Below are 15,707 nucleotides of genomic sequence, written 5' to 3'. Positions count from 1 at the left end.
GCACGGACATAGAGAATTCAGTAACGAAGTTCGTTGAACATGCTTTTGTGTCAAGTAATTCATTTCTTGAAAATACTGAGATTAGCAATACAACATTGGTAAAGTACGCGTGTCTTTATGGCACTGAATATTGTAGCATTATTAAACTCTGTATTTATCTCTGTAAACAGTGCCATTAAGGTACATTAAGAGAAATAAATCCCTACTATTTGATGGAAGTTTTGATTTCGCTGAGAAGTGGTATGCAAAATGTCTTATCTTTGTCATGAAAATGATTGCATTGTTCCGTAAGACAATTCTAAATACAAAGATGCGTAGGAGTGATAATGACCCTATCCTATTCTGCGTTTCGGACGATGACCTTTTTTTTTTTTTTTTTTTTTGTCAGCAGTGAATTTACCCGAGGCAACCTGCATTGCTAGCGTTCTCAAAAGTTCCCATAAATGGCTAGGGAAGAAAAAACTGAATATTCCTTCACTGCTAGTATGTCCATGGGCGCCCGAAGGGGAGGGCAGGGTGGGGCCCCCCGAGCCCCTCTGGCTCACGAAAATGTATTATTTTTAAAAAAAATATTTTCTTAATACAAATAAAAAATACCAACCATACATAATACAGCAACCGGGGATTTGAGCCCCCCCTAGAAAATTTTCTTCGGGCGCCCATGAGTGTATCGTTTGGTTTACCAAAACTCATTTATAGAATTACAATGTGTGTCCGTGTGCCCGTCCGTTAGTCCGGGGGACAAACAAATGTTTCAACAACTACTCAATGTGTCAGCATTAATTTTGACAAAATCATAGAGGATAAAAATTTAGGAACAGAGTTCTTTGATGGCGGTAATCCATATACCGGAAGTAGTAGAAACTAATCATTTCCGGCTTTTACGTTGATCACTATAGAGCAACATGCAATCGATTAAGCGTCCCACGAATACGTTTTATCTCCATCCTTAACTCTACTAAAACCGGAAATGATAGAAATTCACTGCAACTTCCGGTTTCAGTATTAATCTACTTAGAGCAAAAACGATAAGAGATAACAAGAAGCAGTATTTTTTAAAACAAGAATCGATTTGAAGTCTCAAAGTAGGTACCATCTTCTCTCTTAACTCTATTGAAGCAGAAAGTGGCAGAAATCAACAACTTCCTTTTTTTTTTTTTTTTTTTTTTTTTTTTTTTTTTTTTTACGTTAATCGATGTTGACTAAAAGCGGTACTAAATAGCAACAAATTGTTTTCTGCAATCAATTAACATTCCGAGAATATCTATCCCATCTCCATTTAATGACTCCACTAAAAAAACAGGAAGTGGTAGAAATCTTATACCACTTTCGATTTCAATACTAATTGAGAAAATATCATGGGATACAAACCAAACTCCTTCACGTGGTGTACACGTGAAATAGGGGCTGCGGTGCCTCAGTGGTAGAGCCTTCACCTCTACTGCGCGTTGGGTCCCTAGTTAGATCCCAGCTCTGGCCATTGGGAGTTTTAGCTTCTAATCTCTGCTGGCTACCAAACTCTCTCAGGGCGTGGGGGAACGGAGGCTCCATGGTAGAATGCTTACCTCTTGTGCGTGGTGTCCTTGGTTTGATGCCCGGCCAATCGAGTTTGTGGTGGACAATATCGTGTCCATAGTTTTCTCGGGATACTCTCGTTTCCTTCCACATTTTCATTCCATTAATTATTCCATCATCATTCATTTCCCTTAATCATAGTTTCCTGTAGCCTAGAGGATAGGGTGGCCAAAAGGCAATGACTAAAATTCCGGACACATTGAATTAGAAAGCCGGACTTTATAAATTTGTAAATCTTTTTCCCTCATATGACAAATTCAATTCATTAATTGCATTTAAGAATCTTTGGCTCAAGCAAGCTGGGAAAGCTATATTTACAAATAGCTACATTTACATGTTAAAATTCTTCTATCATTAATGAGCTCCCTCATGGCTAAGCGGTTAGCGTACGCACCTTTGGTGTAGAAGACCCGGTTCGATTCCGGGCGGAAGCTTATATGGCTTGTATCCCACGTTAAACTGTAGGTCCACGTCTCATATAACCTTGCTGCTGAACGGGACGCTAAAATCAAATCAAAATCTTCTGTTATTGATATTTCTCTGCTCCCCGAGCGGCTTTCAATAGATGCTTGTTCTGCAATAATTCTTTAAATATGTCACTGCGCGGTCCATTTTCACTTTTTCCTTCAAAGTTGAAACAAACTTGATGTTCGGACTTAACTGTGGATATATTAAGTCGGTGGCATTCTTTTGTCCAAGGAGCATTCATTAATGAAAATACCTGTTCGCAGTATGCATTACTACTTTGAATGGAAATAATATACGAACAGACTTTCTTCAAATTCTCGAAACCATTTTTGCTTGGTATTTTCGCACGTTCGAAAATTTTTAAATACAATTCTTCAACAGTTGTGCAATTCTTAAACATATCTAAGGCTGCTGCTTCTTGAAACACCTTGAATTCTTTATAAAGTGAATCCATAAACATTTATAATGAGACAAATGAAAAGCAGGACAAATGGGCGTCTGGCTCGACTTCTAAGCTCGACACGGGAGAGAACCTCCAAAAATTGGACTGCCTGGCCAAAAGCAGGACATCTAGACACCCTACTAGAGGGCATATGCCTGGGACGTTAAACTGAAAGGTTTTTTATCAGGTCTTTTCCGACGTCACATACGCGACGCTGATCTTGATGCTATGGCGGTAGAGAGCTGATTTAATTTGCTTTTGTGTCAAAGTAATAATATTAATTATAATTCCGGAGGTTCATCACTCATAAACAAAAGCCCGTCAATGAACTAAGAGTTATTATCCCTCTAGAATTATTGCCCACCCCTTCTTGGTCTACCTAAGGATCTTTCCCAGGGATTCCCCAATGCAAATTGTGTGATACATCGCATATTCCCAGATGTTATCGCGCCCACCTTAGATGTATCACTATCATATTTACTGACACGTAGAAAGCTAATTTTAAATATCTACGTTACTTATGCAACATAATATCCTCATACATAACTATTTCTGTTTAGAGGATTGGGACCATTTTCTTTCTTTCTTTTCGTTTTGACGTGCATCTTATGACATCAAAGCCTACGTAAGGCATTAGTTACATTCAGTATTATTCCTCAATTATCTTTACAAATTTTGTTATTAGTCATGACCTTTAAAACTTGTTATTGTACTTGAACTGGAATCTAAAAGTAGTACTTAAATTCATAATTGGAATACTGAAAATGTAGGGAAATCTCCCGATGCATATTGATTGTCGCAAAAACTACGATCGAATGGAAACCGGCTTCTGTATTCTAGCGCTATCTCTGGACAGTTTTGCGAACTACGTGGTGGAATGAATTGTCGTTTCGTCTTGTTCAGTTGTGTTTCAGCAGTGAGGGTAGCCATTTTGCCTGAAAATATCAGTGTTCTTTTGTCTTCGTCTTTACGCCTGTACTTGCTTTCTGCTATAATTCACATGTACGTTTTCTTAAAGATCCACCGATGTGCCGGGGCTGATGAAAATATGCTGGACTTGTTACGCGAGAAGTGCTAGTGAATTAGGTGAAGTTCTGTTATTATTTAACATACATCAAAACTATTGTCTTGGCCGGAAAGAGAGGTTGTGATAGGGGTACATGTACCAAGGGAGACCGAGATAGTAACATATTAGCCGTGAGTGCTTTGCCTGGACTTGAATTTAAAAAATGGGAAATGCTACCACTACTAATAAAAAGGGAGACTCAGCTGAAAGTGGTAAGTGTAAGAAAGCCTAAAAATGTATTAACAATTTCATTTTTTATATGCAGATATGTTCCCTAAAATAGTTCGTCTGTCAATAGTTTTGTTTTAAAGAAGAAGAAAAAAGCGCCGTCTATAGTGAATGGTCTCCTCAGATCTCAAGCAGTTCGCGCCGTAAGGTGTTCTGTGTACGGTATGTTGCAGTATTATTGATCAAAATTCATTGACGCAACATCAAGAGATGAATTATAGTGTTTTCAATAAAGGTACCCAGTCATGATTCTCGATTAAATCAGCCTAATTTTATAGCCTGAGGCATTATAAACATGACGTAGCAGTAACCTAACTAATTTTCGTTTTCTCGCACTATAACTGGTGCATTTCCCGTCAAAAAGTGCTTCATATTTTGTCTTACTTTTTTTTTTTATTTCATTGAATAAATACATAAAAGATTAATTCCTATATGTCAAATCGATATTTCTTTCATATGTTGATAATTTCAGCACCTATAAATGATGGTTTTGTCAGTGAGTCTTGACGACACTTTCCTTGTATATGTATTTTTCTTCATTTTTTTCTTTTGCCTAAATTTAAGAATTGTATTTTTCATAACATAGCTGACACATGACCCTGTTGGTATGCGGATAACCGAGGATTTTGGTACAGTATTTACAGTGTTCTATCGCAGCCAATCACAGTGTTTCGAAACAATCATTATGATGACATTCAGCTGGACCAAAAATAGAAATGCCAATGTGTTCTTGTATTTTCTTTTCTTTTTTTAAGTAATGATTTTTAGAAGGCGGCAATACAGAAACGTATTTAAAATTAATTGGATACCGTGATCAATTATACTTTGTGGATATTAATATTCGACTGACCTTCGCGTCATGGCAGTTGAGGACTGTTTTCAGACGTAACCTTGAGCTGTTCATTCATTGAAGTGAGCAGATGTGAAAGTAGTTTCTACGTATTTTTAACAGACTAAAGTATTGTTTTTTTCCTCCTTTGCTGGCTTTTGCTCTTTTAATTTTAGTGTGTGCAAACAAATGGTGATTAAAATAAATATTGATTTTTTTTAAAAAACTTATGTAACGACCCTGCAGGTATTTTGTACTGATTTTAGTTTTGAATTCTAATATTCAGACTTTGACTAATATTCAGATTTTTTTTTATCTAATAGAAATAGAGCAGTTTCATATAATGTATTAGGCTTAGTATACTACTATATCTATTTTAGATATTTAAAGATCTAGGAAAGCTCTAGCTCTCCCTAGCATAGACAGGCTATTCTTAAAAATGTGAAGTTAGGCAAAACTGTTATCAATCATTATATGGAAGTTAACCCAATGACTTGAAATTTATATTTATTATTATTATTATTTTGTTCCCCACAATTATGAAACTCTAAATGGTGTTTTTTTAATAATCTTTATCGAAATATTTTGCTGTATTTTTTTAATAATTATCATTTGTTAAGGATATCTTTTTTTTTTCTTACATAAAACTTTCAATGATTTTTCATGCGCACAGTTTGAGTTTTTTTTTTTTTTTTTTATATATATATAGGCTCAATTTGCTCAGTTTCGGTTTGAATAATAGGGGATACAATTTCTCCGGGATTTTGAGGATTCATGAAATAAAAGTAATATCTTTTCATAGAAGATCGATGTCATTAAAGTAACCCATCTTTAGATACTATGGCGTCTTCTACTGACACTATTCTCGCAACATATTGGTATTATAGGCCTATATATACGAGGAGGGCTTTCGATGTCTTGTCAGATACATAACTTTAAGAAGTACACATTCACAAATCAGAATTAATTTTGCGTTTCGAAGAATATTATCATGGGCCGTGGTGGCTCAGTGATGGAGCGTTCACCTCTCCTGCATAGGGTTCCTGGCTCAATCCCAGCCTGCGCCAAGTGAATTTTGTGGTGGACAAACACAATGCGTGTATTCCCTCGGGGTTCTCTCATTTCCTCCCGCTTTCTTCATTCCACCATTTGAATCATTTCTAATCATAATCGTCTCCTTTAGTGTAGCCGGCATAATCGTGGGACGTAAAACTTAAAGATTTCGTTTCGAATAATTTTATCGGGACGCCACAACACAATCTCATAATAAGGTACAATCTCGCAAATTGCGGGACGTGTATCCAAACCTACTAGTAGGTGCTTATTATGGGGCCGAATAGATGTTGCTCTCACTCCCCTTGTTACTGTTTCTCGTTATACATTGGTCGGTCTATTCTTGATTCAAACTAATTCATTTAGTCCTTTCCTCCTCCTTAAAAAAAAAAAAAAATAAATCCAGGCAAGTGATTCTGTTGTGAACAACACCATATCTATGGGATTTCTCAGGGTACACCTATTTCCTCCCACTTTCTCATTCCATCAATTCTTCCATCATTATCATGCCTTAATCGGTCTCCCTTAGCCTAAAGGGCATAATCGTGGGACGTTAAACTGAAATATTTAATTTCCTTTTCTATTATTATTATTATTATTATTATTATTATTATTATTATTATTATTATTATTATACAGAATATGAGTTTAGGGTCCTGTTCAGCAGGGAGGCTATGTGAGATGTGGACCAACGTCGTAACGTGGAATGTGAACCACATGGACTTCTCTCAGGAATCGAACCCGGGTCTCCCACGCCATAGGCGCCTACGTTATCCACATTCTATTATAGTCTCTGTCCGTGTTTGACCTTGAAAAATAGAAACCCGTTGGTCATAGGGTATGAAGGTAGTGATGATTTTAAGGTGGCCTGGAACCCACCCCCCGAGATACGAAGTCCCTCCCTGGACATTATAAGTTCATGGTCAATGAGGAATAGGAATATTTTCTCAGTACTACGCTGTATATAACAAGTCCCCCCGGGGGGATATCTTCTGAAATCGTTACTGTAGGTTTATGCTAGATAGAACCTGTCAAGTTTGTTGACTATTATCGGCCCTTTCAACATCGAGGCTGTGTGGAACTCAGATCTATAGCGTAACGTGGAATCCAAATTACGTGATACCCCACCAAGGTCAGTGCCCAGGGTCATCCCGCAAATGGGGAATGAATTTTCACAACGTGGCAGCGTCGCAGAATAACTTTTGAACAATTTGCATTTCTCTGTGAATCATTCAAGCAATTACATCGAATTGTTACGGTAATAAGTGGTGCTGGTGTCAACGTCTATCGGCTTTAACTGCCATCTGGAAAGAATCGATCTATTTGACAGATTGGTGGATTTACCCTATGATTCTTCATCTGCGACGTTGCCACATAGTGCAATTCGCGTTTCCAGACAAGGACTCTAAAGGCATTCAATTATATATATTGATTTTTGAAATTGTGCTTTGTAGTTCGCGGGCAGCGTTTTTAGAACACCCTACAGGCGCGGATCCAAGGGGAGGGCTATAGGGGCTATGTCCCCCCTTGACGCTCAGGTATACACTGGATAGAGTGAGCTTCAGTCCTACTTTCTTTACACTGGATAAAGCGGCAAACTATGGTTTAGCCCCTTCCTTGATCATATCCTGGATCGGCGGCTATATACAGGGTGTCCGAAAAGTAATGGTGAAAGTTGAAACTACAGATTCCTGGCACCCAAACAAGAAAAATGTTTATATGACATATAGTCCGGACATGGATAGGGGCGGAACTATACAGCTTCGAATGGGGGGAAAAGAACTTCATACCTGCCAGCGGAATAATGATAGGAGCTAGGAAGGGGGTTCAGAAAGACATAAAAATCATATCGGTTGACATGTTAAACGCATGTTACATAACTGCACCAGAGGTTCTCCATACGTCATTTAGGGATTTACCTAATGTCTGCATGGCAGGGATAATAAAACGGTGCAGTAAAGTTGGAAACCATACAAAAAAGGTTCTTATCAATGGCACGATTGCACGCACATCTACAATGAGAGTCAAAGCAAAGATAACTTAATATGGTTGCTTAAGCTCAGTGGGAATGAATAGTGGTATACCAGATAGAACCTTGCAGAGAGAGGGTAGAAATAAGAACAAGTGTAACTAGTCGTGTCATGTAATGAAATAACAGGCAGAATCCACAACGAATTACTGCATTTCTAACGTAGTATTTTACAAAAAATAGCACTACAAACTACTAGGTCATACATGCTAACAGTAAACGTACCTCAGAAGATGTTTAAAGTGCTGTCCTCCCACATCTATGCAAACGTGCTAATCGTGAGTTTCGACTGCATTCCATCACTCCCGGCGTGTTGCGTAATTGCTCACACGTATCTTCAATGTCGATTTGTAAGTCGGCAAGTTCCGTTTCCCCCACATTCAAATCTGTCTAGCTCTGCCCCTGTCCCCTTCTGAATTACGTCATGTAAGTTTTTCTCTCGTTTTGGTGCCAGGAATTTGTGGTTTTATTCTTCACCATTATTTTTGGGACACCCTATATATATATATAAAATAGTGTTCGAAGTGGAGAGAAAGCAGAAGCGGTATATTTTATTACGATTTTGACTCGACATACCGGCTATCTAAATGTTGAAATACAGTAAGGGTATGTTGCCTAAAAGATTGTATTTCTATTTACATTATGACTGAAAACCACTGGGGGAGCTTCTGTTTAGTTATGATAGAGGAGGGGGGGGGCGTGGAGAGACTTTGATCCCTCGCCAACAATTTTATTTTAAAAAAATTAAAATATACCCTTACCTTGCATTATAGAGAATTATACACTAAAATGCTCAAAAATCAAGTTTTTATATTAAAAATTTCCAGCGGGAAAGCTCCCGAACCCCAACTCCACTGAGGGGGTATTCCCAACACCTCGAAGAATCGCTTGCGCAGCAGACATCCTCTAAATCCCCTCTTGCTCAAAACACGACATTTATATCAATTAAGACAAGAACACACATATACACACACATACATACGAAAGAAACAATTCAATATACCACATCAAAATATAAACTAGATGAACTTCATTCAAGACACCTCATTTTAGAAACAAAAGGTAGGAAAAGATGTTGGTGTTGTCAGCTTAGATATTATTTCTTCATAAGAAATAAATTCTTTTTACGTGCAAAGCTATTCGTCAATTACTGTGTTTAAAAATGGATTTATAAAAGGTATTTAGCATCTACTGTTCCGTGACGGTATATCTTGATCACTGAAAAACCAGAGGCGGTATGGCATACCACCACGTACCATCTCACTGCGACCACTATATATATATATATAAATGAGTCTCAATGTTTGTGACTCTTCGTACCGCTTGAACCACGAGATCGATCTCGATCAAATTTGCCACATAGATGAGTTTTGAGCCTGGGATGGATTTCATTTCACTTTGACGGTGCAACTTAGGGGAGATATATAAAAATGACCGATATTAGTGTCGAATCCACAGTTTTCACGATCGCTTAGAGTAACAGTGACACTTTCGACCCCCTTTAAATCTAAATTCATCCCCGGAACTTGGGATTGTGGGAGATATATAAAATGATCGAAAATGACCTATATTGGTGTCGAATCCATAGTTTTCGAGGATGCTGAGATACACAAGGAGGATCTCCTTTGTGGATATCACTACCATTTGGTTCATTTCAGAGCTATCTCGTGGCTTAGTAGTTACTGTACACACTTTAGTCGTGGGAGACGTGGGTTCGATGGAGCTGATGTGGTTCGAATTCCACATTAAGCTGTAAATCAACGTTTCATATAGCCTCGCTCCTGAAAGGGACACTAAAATCAAAATCAAATCAAATCCTTATTCATTGATTTATACATTCTTGTTCTTAAGAGCCTGACTTACTACAAATAATACAAAATATACCATGCAGCTTACCAACAATTGTAGATAATGTTATTCTATAACAGAAAATATGAACCTCAAGAATGTTCAGTGTTGCCATCCATATAAATTACAGTGTTACCAGAATGACAACGCCCCTAATATCTAAGTTAAGGCAGCGACTAGAGGAATGATCTTAACTGCATTTGGTTACGTATCATGTTGTTTTGGTTTCCCGTGAACTACTTTTTAAATAACATTATTATTTAGTTTCAATAACTGTATGTTAAAATTATTTTATTACAAACTAAATACAACTATTATTTAAAAAGTAGTTCACAGGAAACCGAAACAACATGATATGTAACCAAATGCAGTTGAGTTCGTTGCTCTAGTCGCTGCCTTAACTTAAATCTTAGAGGCGTTGATATTCTGGCAACACTGTAATATCTGTAGATAGTAACACTGAACATTCTTGAGGTTCATATTTTCTGTTGTAGAATAACATCATCTATGATTGTGGTAAGTTGCATTTCATTATATCCTTTTACTTACGAAAAACAAGCAAAAGGAAAATGATAAATTTTGTATTTTTTTAGTAAGGCAGGCCCTTAATTGTTATTGAGACCCAAAGGGACACTTGGGGGGCGTGGTGACTCAGTGGTAGAGCGTTCATCTCCGATGTTTGGGGTCCCTGGTTCGATACCAGCTCGCGCCGTGTGGACTTTGTGGTGGACAAACACCGTGCTCGTGGGTTTTCTCGGGGTTCTCCCGTTTCCTCCCACTTTCTTCATTCCACCATTTTACTCATCTCATCATCATCACCGTCCCCTTTAGCCTAACCGGCATCACTGTGGGACGTAAAACTTAAAGATTTCATTTCATTTCCAAAGGGACACTTAAGGGGTAGAGTAGAGTATTCCAAGGGAGATTTATTACAACTAGCTATATATGATCAAAAGAACATGATGTGATTATGGAAACCCTCTATTATGCTGTTTCCTATAGTTGTATGCTGAAAAAAGAAAAAAAACTATATATGCGATAGGTGAGCGGGATCTTGTGTGTGAATGTCAATACCGTTTCGTTCATTTTCTTATTCGTTGATTCATACGTTCTTGTCCTTAATTGGACATACTATCCGAAAGAGCCACAAAAAAGAATGTGTGTGTGGACTTTTGGTTTGCGAATCTTGAAAAGTTAGTCTTTGCTTTTGTGTGTTATAAGCTCAACGGTCCTGTGTGTGGTATACGATGCAAGTACAAATGTGTGTGTTTGCACTTCTTAATGTTTCGAAAGCTACTGAGAGGGTTGCATATTTAGGGAGAGAGTAGAAGGTGGCAGATTTAAAGGGAAAACTGAGTGTAATACAACTTTAAAATACATAGATTTTTTTTCAGTTTTATTATTACTAGTAAACCCGCAAGTCCTGCGCAAGCGCAGTACACTATTGCTGTCTGAATGATTGAAATTTTATATATTAATCTCTCCACCCCTCCCCTAGGTTCTACTGGCAAAGTGAATATATATATATATATATATATAAAAAATCTTTCCAGGTTCGAACGTCGTCTATGTTGAAAATTTGATCGAGATCAGTCAGAGATTCTACAGAGAAGGGTTTGAAAATCTTAAATCAATATTTTGAAATGCATGTGGCCTAAACAAATATATGCATATTGGAAAAATGAATTTAACATCTTACCTGTATTATTATTTACATAGGTACTATACATAGGTATGTGGGTTTTTGCTGTCTACAAATTTATAAATTTCACAAGATTAAGAAACACAAACACAACACACTCCTTATGTTGACACACTAACAGAAACAAGTTGAATAATCACTAAAAACACAATCACAGTATAAGTTTCCTGGTTTTGGATGCTGCCAATCTTAGAACAATTGTGTCCAGATCGAGGTTTCTTGTGATGTCCTTATTATAACTCAATAAAACAAGATCGGCTTTGCGGTCGTGAGACACCGATAAGCCTTGAGGTCGTAAAACTGATGTCAAGCGGGAGAAGCAGTTCTCTACGGTAGCAGTAATCTTCGTATGACTAAAGATACCTCTGCCAGAAGATTAATCCCGGGAAAGGCTGTCCCATATGTTTACAATTTATTAACCAATTCTCCAAGAGAAGTTGCATTCTGAATAAGTGTTTTAGCTAATTCAGGTTCAGCATTTCAATTTTTCAGTGCTTCACGGTATTCTGGGTTGTGAATCAATAGTCCCTTTAACGGATTCAATTTGTCCACTGGTCCTAACTGAAGGAAGTACTTGCAAACAGCTGTTATAACTTCATTATTTTTTTCTTGAAACAGATTTGTAATTTCACTGCAACAATGATCAATTATCTCGTAATATATTCTCAAATATTCTGCTTCATCATCACTTTTACCCTCAAATTTAACACCACTAGCATCAACAATACTGTAAGGAAACACGCGAAATATAATGTTTTCGTTTCAATGGCGGGTCACATCCGATAGCATCATATTCTTCTTTTCCAGTATCAAAAATATCTTTGAAAACAGTAGGTTTTCTCATTTTTTGCAGTTGACTTTGTACACTTTCGATTAATTTCAATGCTGCCTCAGTATCTAACATATGTTGTAATGGTACAGTAGCTGGTTTCAGATACCCCAATACTTTAACCATAACTTTTGTGAGCAAATGAAACATTGTCTGTTGCATTTGCCACAACAATCCAATAGCCTCCGTCTTAAGTTGCTCAAATTTACTTCGAGATGAGGAATCCGCGATTGCCTCAAATGTCTCGAGAATTAACTCCTTTTGTGAATGAACAACGCTAACTGGTTCCAAATGTCCTGTCCATCTTTGCCTTAGCAATCGTTTTAGAGCATTTCCCTCATAAATCTGAGCAACACGTTCCTTTCTGAAAAACACAATTGTTCACACAAATCAAAATAGTCCTTAACTTCAGGTATATTTTCAATAGAACATATTACAATCAAGTGCAGTTGGTGGTTGAAGCAATGGAGAAACAATGTTTCTCTGTTCAGTTCTTTTGATATCAAACTTTGAACGCCACCAATTGCACCTTTCATGACAGAAGCACGATCATTTGATTGGGCAAGTAGTTTACTAGTATTAAGCGTAAGCTCACTTTAAACGGACATAATTTCGAACGTAATATTTTAAGCATCTTGGAAATGAAGATTCAAGATAGCAACACATCTTTCTGTTGGTTTCATATTAACGGTATATCGAAAGGCGATTGCTAAATCTTCAATGCTTTGCTTATCCCGGGTTTCATCTGCAAACAGAGAAATGCATTTACTTTCTTGAATTTGATTCATAATATTTTCTATGGTGGTATCAGCCATAACATGTATGATCTCATTTTGAATTTCGGGACTAGTATATGTTGCGTTCGCTGAAATGATCTTACATATTTCCGCAAGCATTTTATCCTTCCTTATGGAGAAGTCAAACAATTGCAGATAAAGTCTACTGGGATCTACATCTTCACATTCAGAGTTTCCTCTTAAAGGTAATTCATTAATAACCAAAAACTCCATTACTTCAGCTATCGATTTCACATAATACCTATTTTTTTTTCTACTAAGTCACTGCCCATAATTTTCCTAATGGTTTCTTCCGTTTCTCCTATTTGTTTCTGTTCTAAATATCTACTCATTGCAAGCTTGTGCGACTGGAAGATGCAATGTTTCTGAAACCCTTCGCCTTTTTCTCTTGCGTGCTTCCAGTCACTGTATTCGGACGCTGCAAATGTTGAATCCGACTTACTCTTTGGAAATTACCTACACGGAAAACAAAAGGCTGAATTCGCAATAACGGAATACTCTAACAATTACCACGATTTGAAACAGAAATATTGAAATCTTCGCTTCTGCCCTTCTGTTCTAGTTTCTCGATAAGACGTCAAGTAAATCTGTGCAAGTGTGTCGATACCGAGGTCTGAAGGTGCTACTTTTGAGATATTATCTAATTTTCCGATGCTGTCTGTTGCTATAGATAGGGCGTCTTTCTCTTTACTAGAAGCGCCACTCTCAGAAGAGTTGTCTGGAGCTGGTTTTTCATTTGGAGAACTTGCTACGATTACATCACGCTTACTACAGGTTGCAAAAAAGAAATGTTTGATCGAAGCTTGCTTAGAAGCCATAGTCACCAACTCCTTGGAATGAACCTGAAAGAAACGAAACAAAACATTACTAAGCAGTTTTAAAATAGGCCTACACAGTGTATTTTCGGCACAAGGCAAAAAGAGACAGGTAGATTCCTTTAATTCTTGGGAATTCTCGATCACATTCTGCTATCAGACCAATTTTAAAGTTAGTTTCTTTCTCTTCCATTTCATTCTTTCGTTCTTTCTTTTTTGCATGCTAAGAAAGCTCGATATATTTGTGCATGAAAACATGATTTTTAAACGTTTTCAAAGAGCCATCATTTTAAAACCAAATTTGGATGTAAACTTTTAATAATTACGGAGTTATTTACAAAAGACGTTATGAAACCTACGAAATACATGCATTTTTGAAATTTTTAGTCATATCATATTAGTCTTAACATGTTATTTAAGGCAGCAAGAATATCACTTTTATTTTGTAAAATTTGATTCCATCTGTTAATATTCCGCCAAAACCGCAGCCAACTTAGTCTTCTAGACTCTTTGGAACATACTATCAGCAATCATTTAGGACGATTGCTACTAAAGCAATGCTTAAGTAAAAGTTGTGTGTTATATTTTGGTCATCGAGCATTTAAATAATAACTTAAAAAAAAAAAAAAAAAAAAAAAAAAAACTTTCTAAAAGTTCCCTGTTCTAGCGCAATTACCTTCCCTCTCAAAACGAAATTGATAAGAGAAGTAACAGTTAATTCGATTTTCTTTGTATAGCCATTCTTTAACCAAAATCTAGAATCATAAAATTTTAGAATTGATGTTTTCAACAACAAAGGATGGAAATGTTTGTATGAATTTATTTTCTTAATTTGTGTGAGAAATCCAAACCTTCAACATATGGGTATCAGTCTCCTATATTTTCGTAAATAAGTATAAAGATGAACCTCAATCTTCTAAATAAGTAGAGATAACGATCAGTAAAGTTCATAATTGACTTTTCGAGAACATGCTGGCCCTAATTGATTTATCACATCACTACCTTTCCATTTCAAGAAAATCACATATTTCAAGATGGCGGATTTCAAGATGGCAGCGGAGGTTCGTGATCTACTCTGTCTATTCTTATTTTGCCAATATGTGAAACTACCACAGTTTTCATTGTCTGTCTATCACTATTTTCACGGTTCAACAGTTTATTTGGTGCGTTTCAATAACAGCATAGCCCTTCTCCCACCAACTTGTCCCCCTCCCCCTCAGTTTCTTATATCCAACAGTGAAATTTGATAATAATAATAATAATAATGCAATACTATACAACTTGGATAGTAGGTAGGCATTATGAGACATTAGCAACCCCAGCGAAGCTGATAAGACTTGTGATGGAGGCAAATGAATGATGGAGTAATTGGTGGAATGAGAATGTTGGAGAAAACAGGGTTACCCGCGAAAACCCATGGACACATTGTTATCTACCACGAAGCCACCGTGCCCCCTATATCGCATTGGGGAAGGGCGGAAAAGTGAAAAGAATTTCTGCCTGTAACTTTTGACCTATATCATCCAATTTCATTCAAATTTCCTTCACTGTACACTATCTAAGGTAGTTAATTTCTTCCGACGGAACTTCCATTTCCGCCACACCAAGTGAATGCCGGGATTTGAACTCAATACAAATTCTGACTCTATTCCTAGTTTATGAAGTTAATTATTTCTCTGTAACGTTACGTTCTTAAGTTTTCCAAGATAAAACTGGAAGAAAAACAGAGCTTCAGATATGTTTTTTTCGATTTTTCCATATAATAATAATAATAATAATAAAGATTCCGATTTTTCCATATTGTTATTTTTTTCTTAGTTATCTTTCATTCTTTGTTGTTTCTAGTTGTCTGTTTTCCAATTACAATGACGTGCTGCTTTACCAAAGTTCATTGTCTAGTCAAGAGAACCATCAAATGCAATTGCTTGTTAATAGTGAAGTGGGGCTTAATGCTTCTCGTAGTTTCATTTTATTCTCTCTCTCTCTCTCTCTCTCTTTCTCTCTCTCTCTCTCTTTTTAATGAAGA

The 15,707-nt window shown here is 36.9% G+C and overlaps 1 protein-coding gene across 3 annotated transcripts in view; it reads left to right on the top strand.

Moving 5' to 3' along the window:
* The window catches only part of Pka-C1 (Protein kinase, cAMP-dependent, catalytic subunit 1), a 561,997-nt gene that overhangs the window by 389,316 nt on the left and 156,974 nt on the right, over window positions 1–15,707 (top strand). The window contains exon 1 of one of the 3 annotated variants that reach the window (XM_081761578.1): window positions 3,377–3,763. The exons of the other annotated variants lie outside the window; for them this stretch is intronic. Within the exon in view, the coding sequence (XP_081617704.1) occupies window positions 3,715–3,763 (49 nt within the window). The 5' untranslated portion in view covers window positions 3,377–3,714. Of the gene's footprint in view, window positions 1–3,376; window positions 3,764–15,707 lie in introns of those variants that run through there. 3 annotated transcript variants of the gene reach the window in all.

Source organism: Thermobia domestica, chromosome 6, assembly GCF_964235325.1.
Source record: "Thermobia domestica chromosome 6, izTheDome1.hap1.1, whole genome shotgun sequence".
NCBI classification, from domain to species: domain Eukaryota; kingdom Metazoa; phylum Arthropoda; class Insecta; order Zygentoma; family Lepismatidae; genus Thermobia; species Thermobia domestica.
Note: the sequence above shows the minus strand (reverse complement) of the source record. Positions and strands in the feature narration are given on the sequence as shown.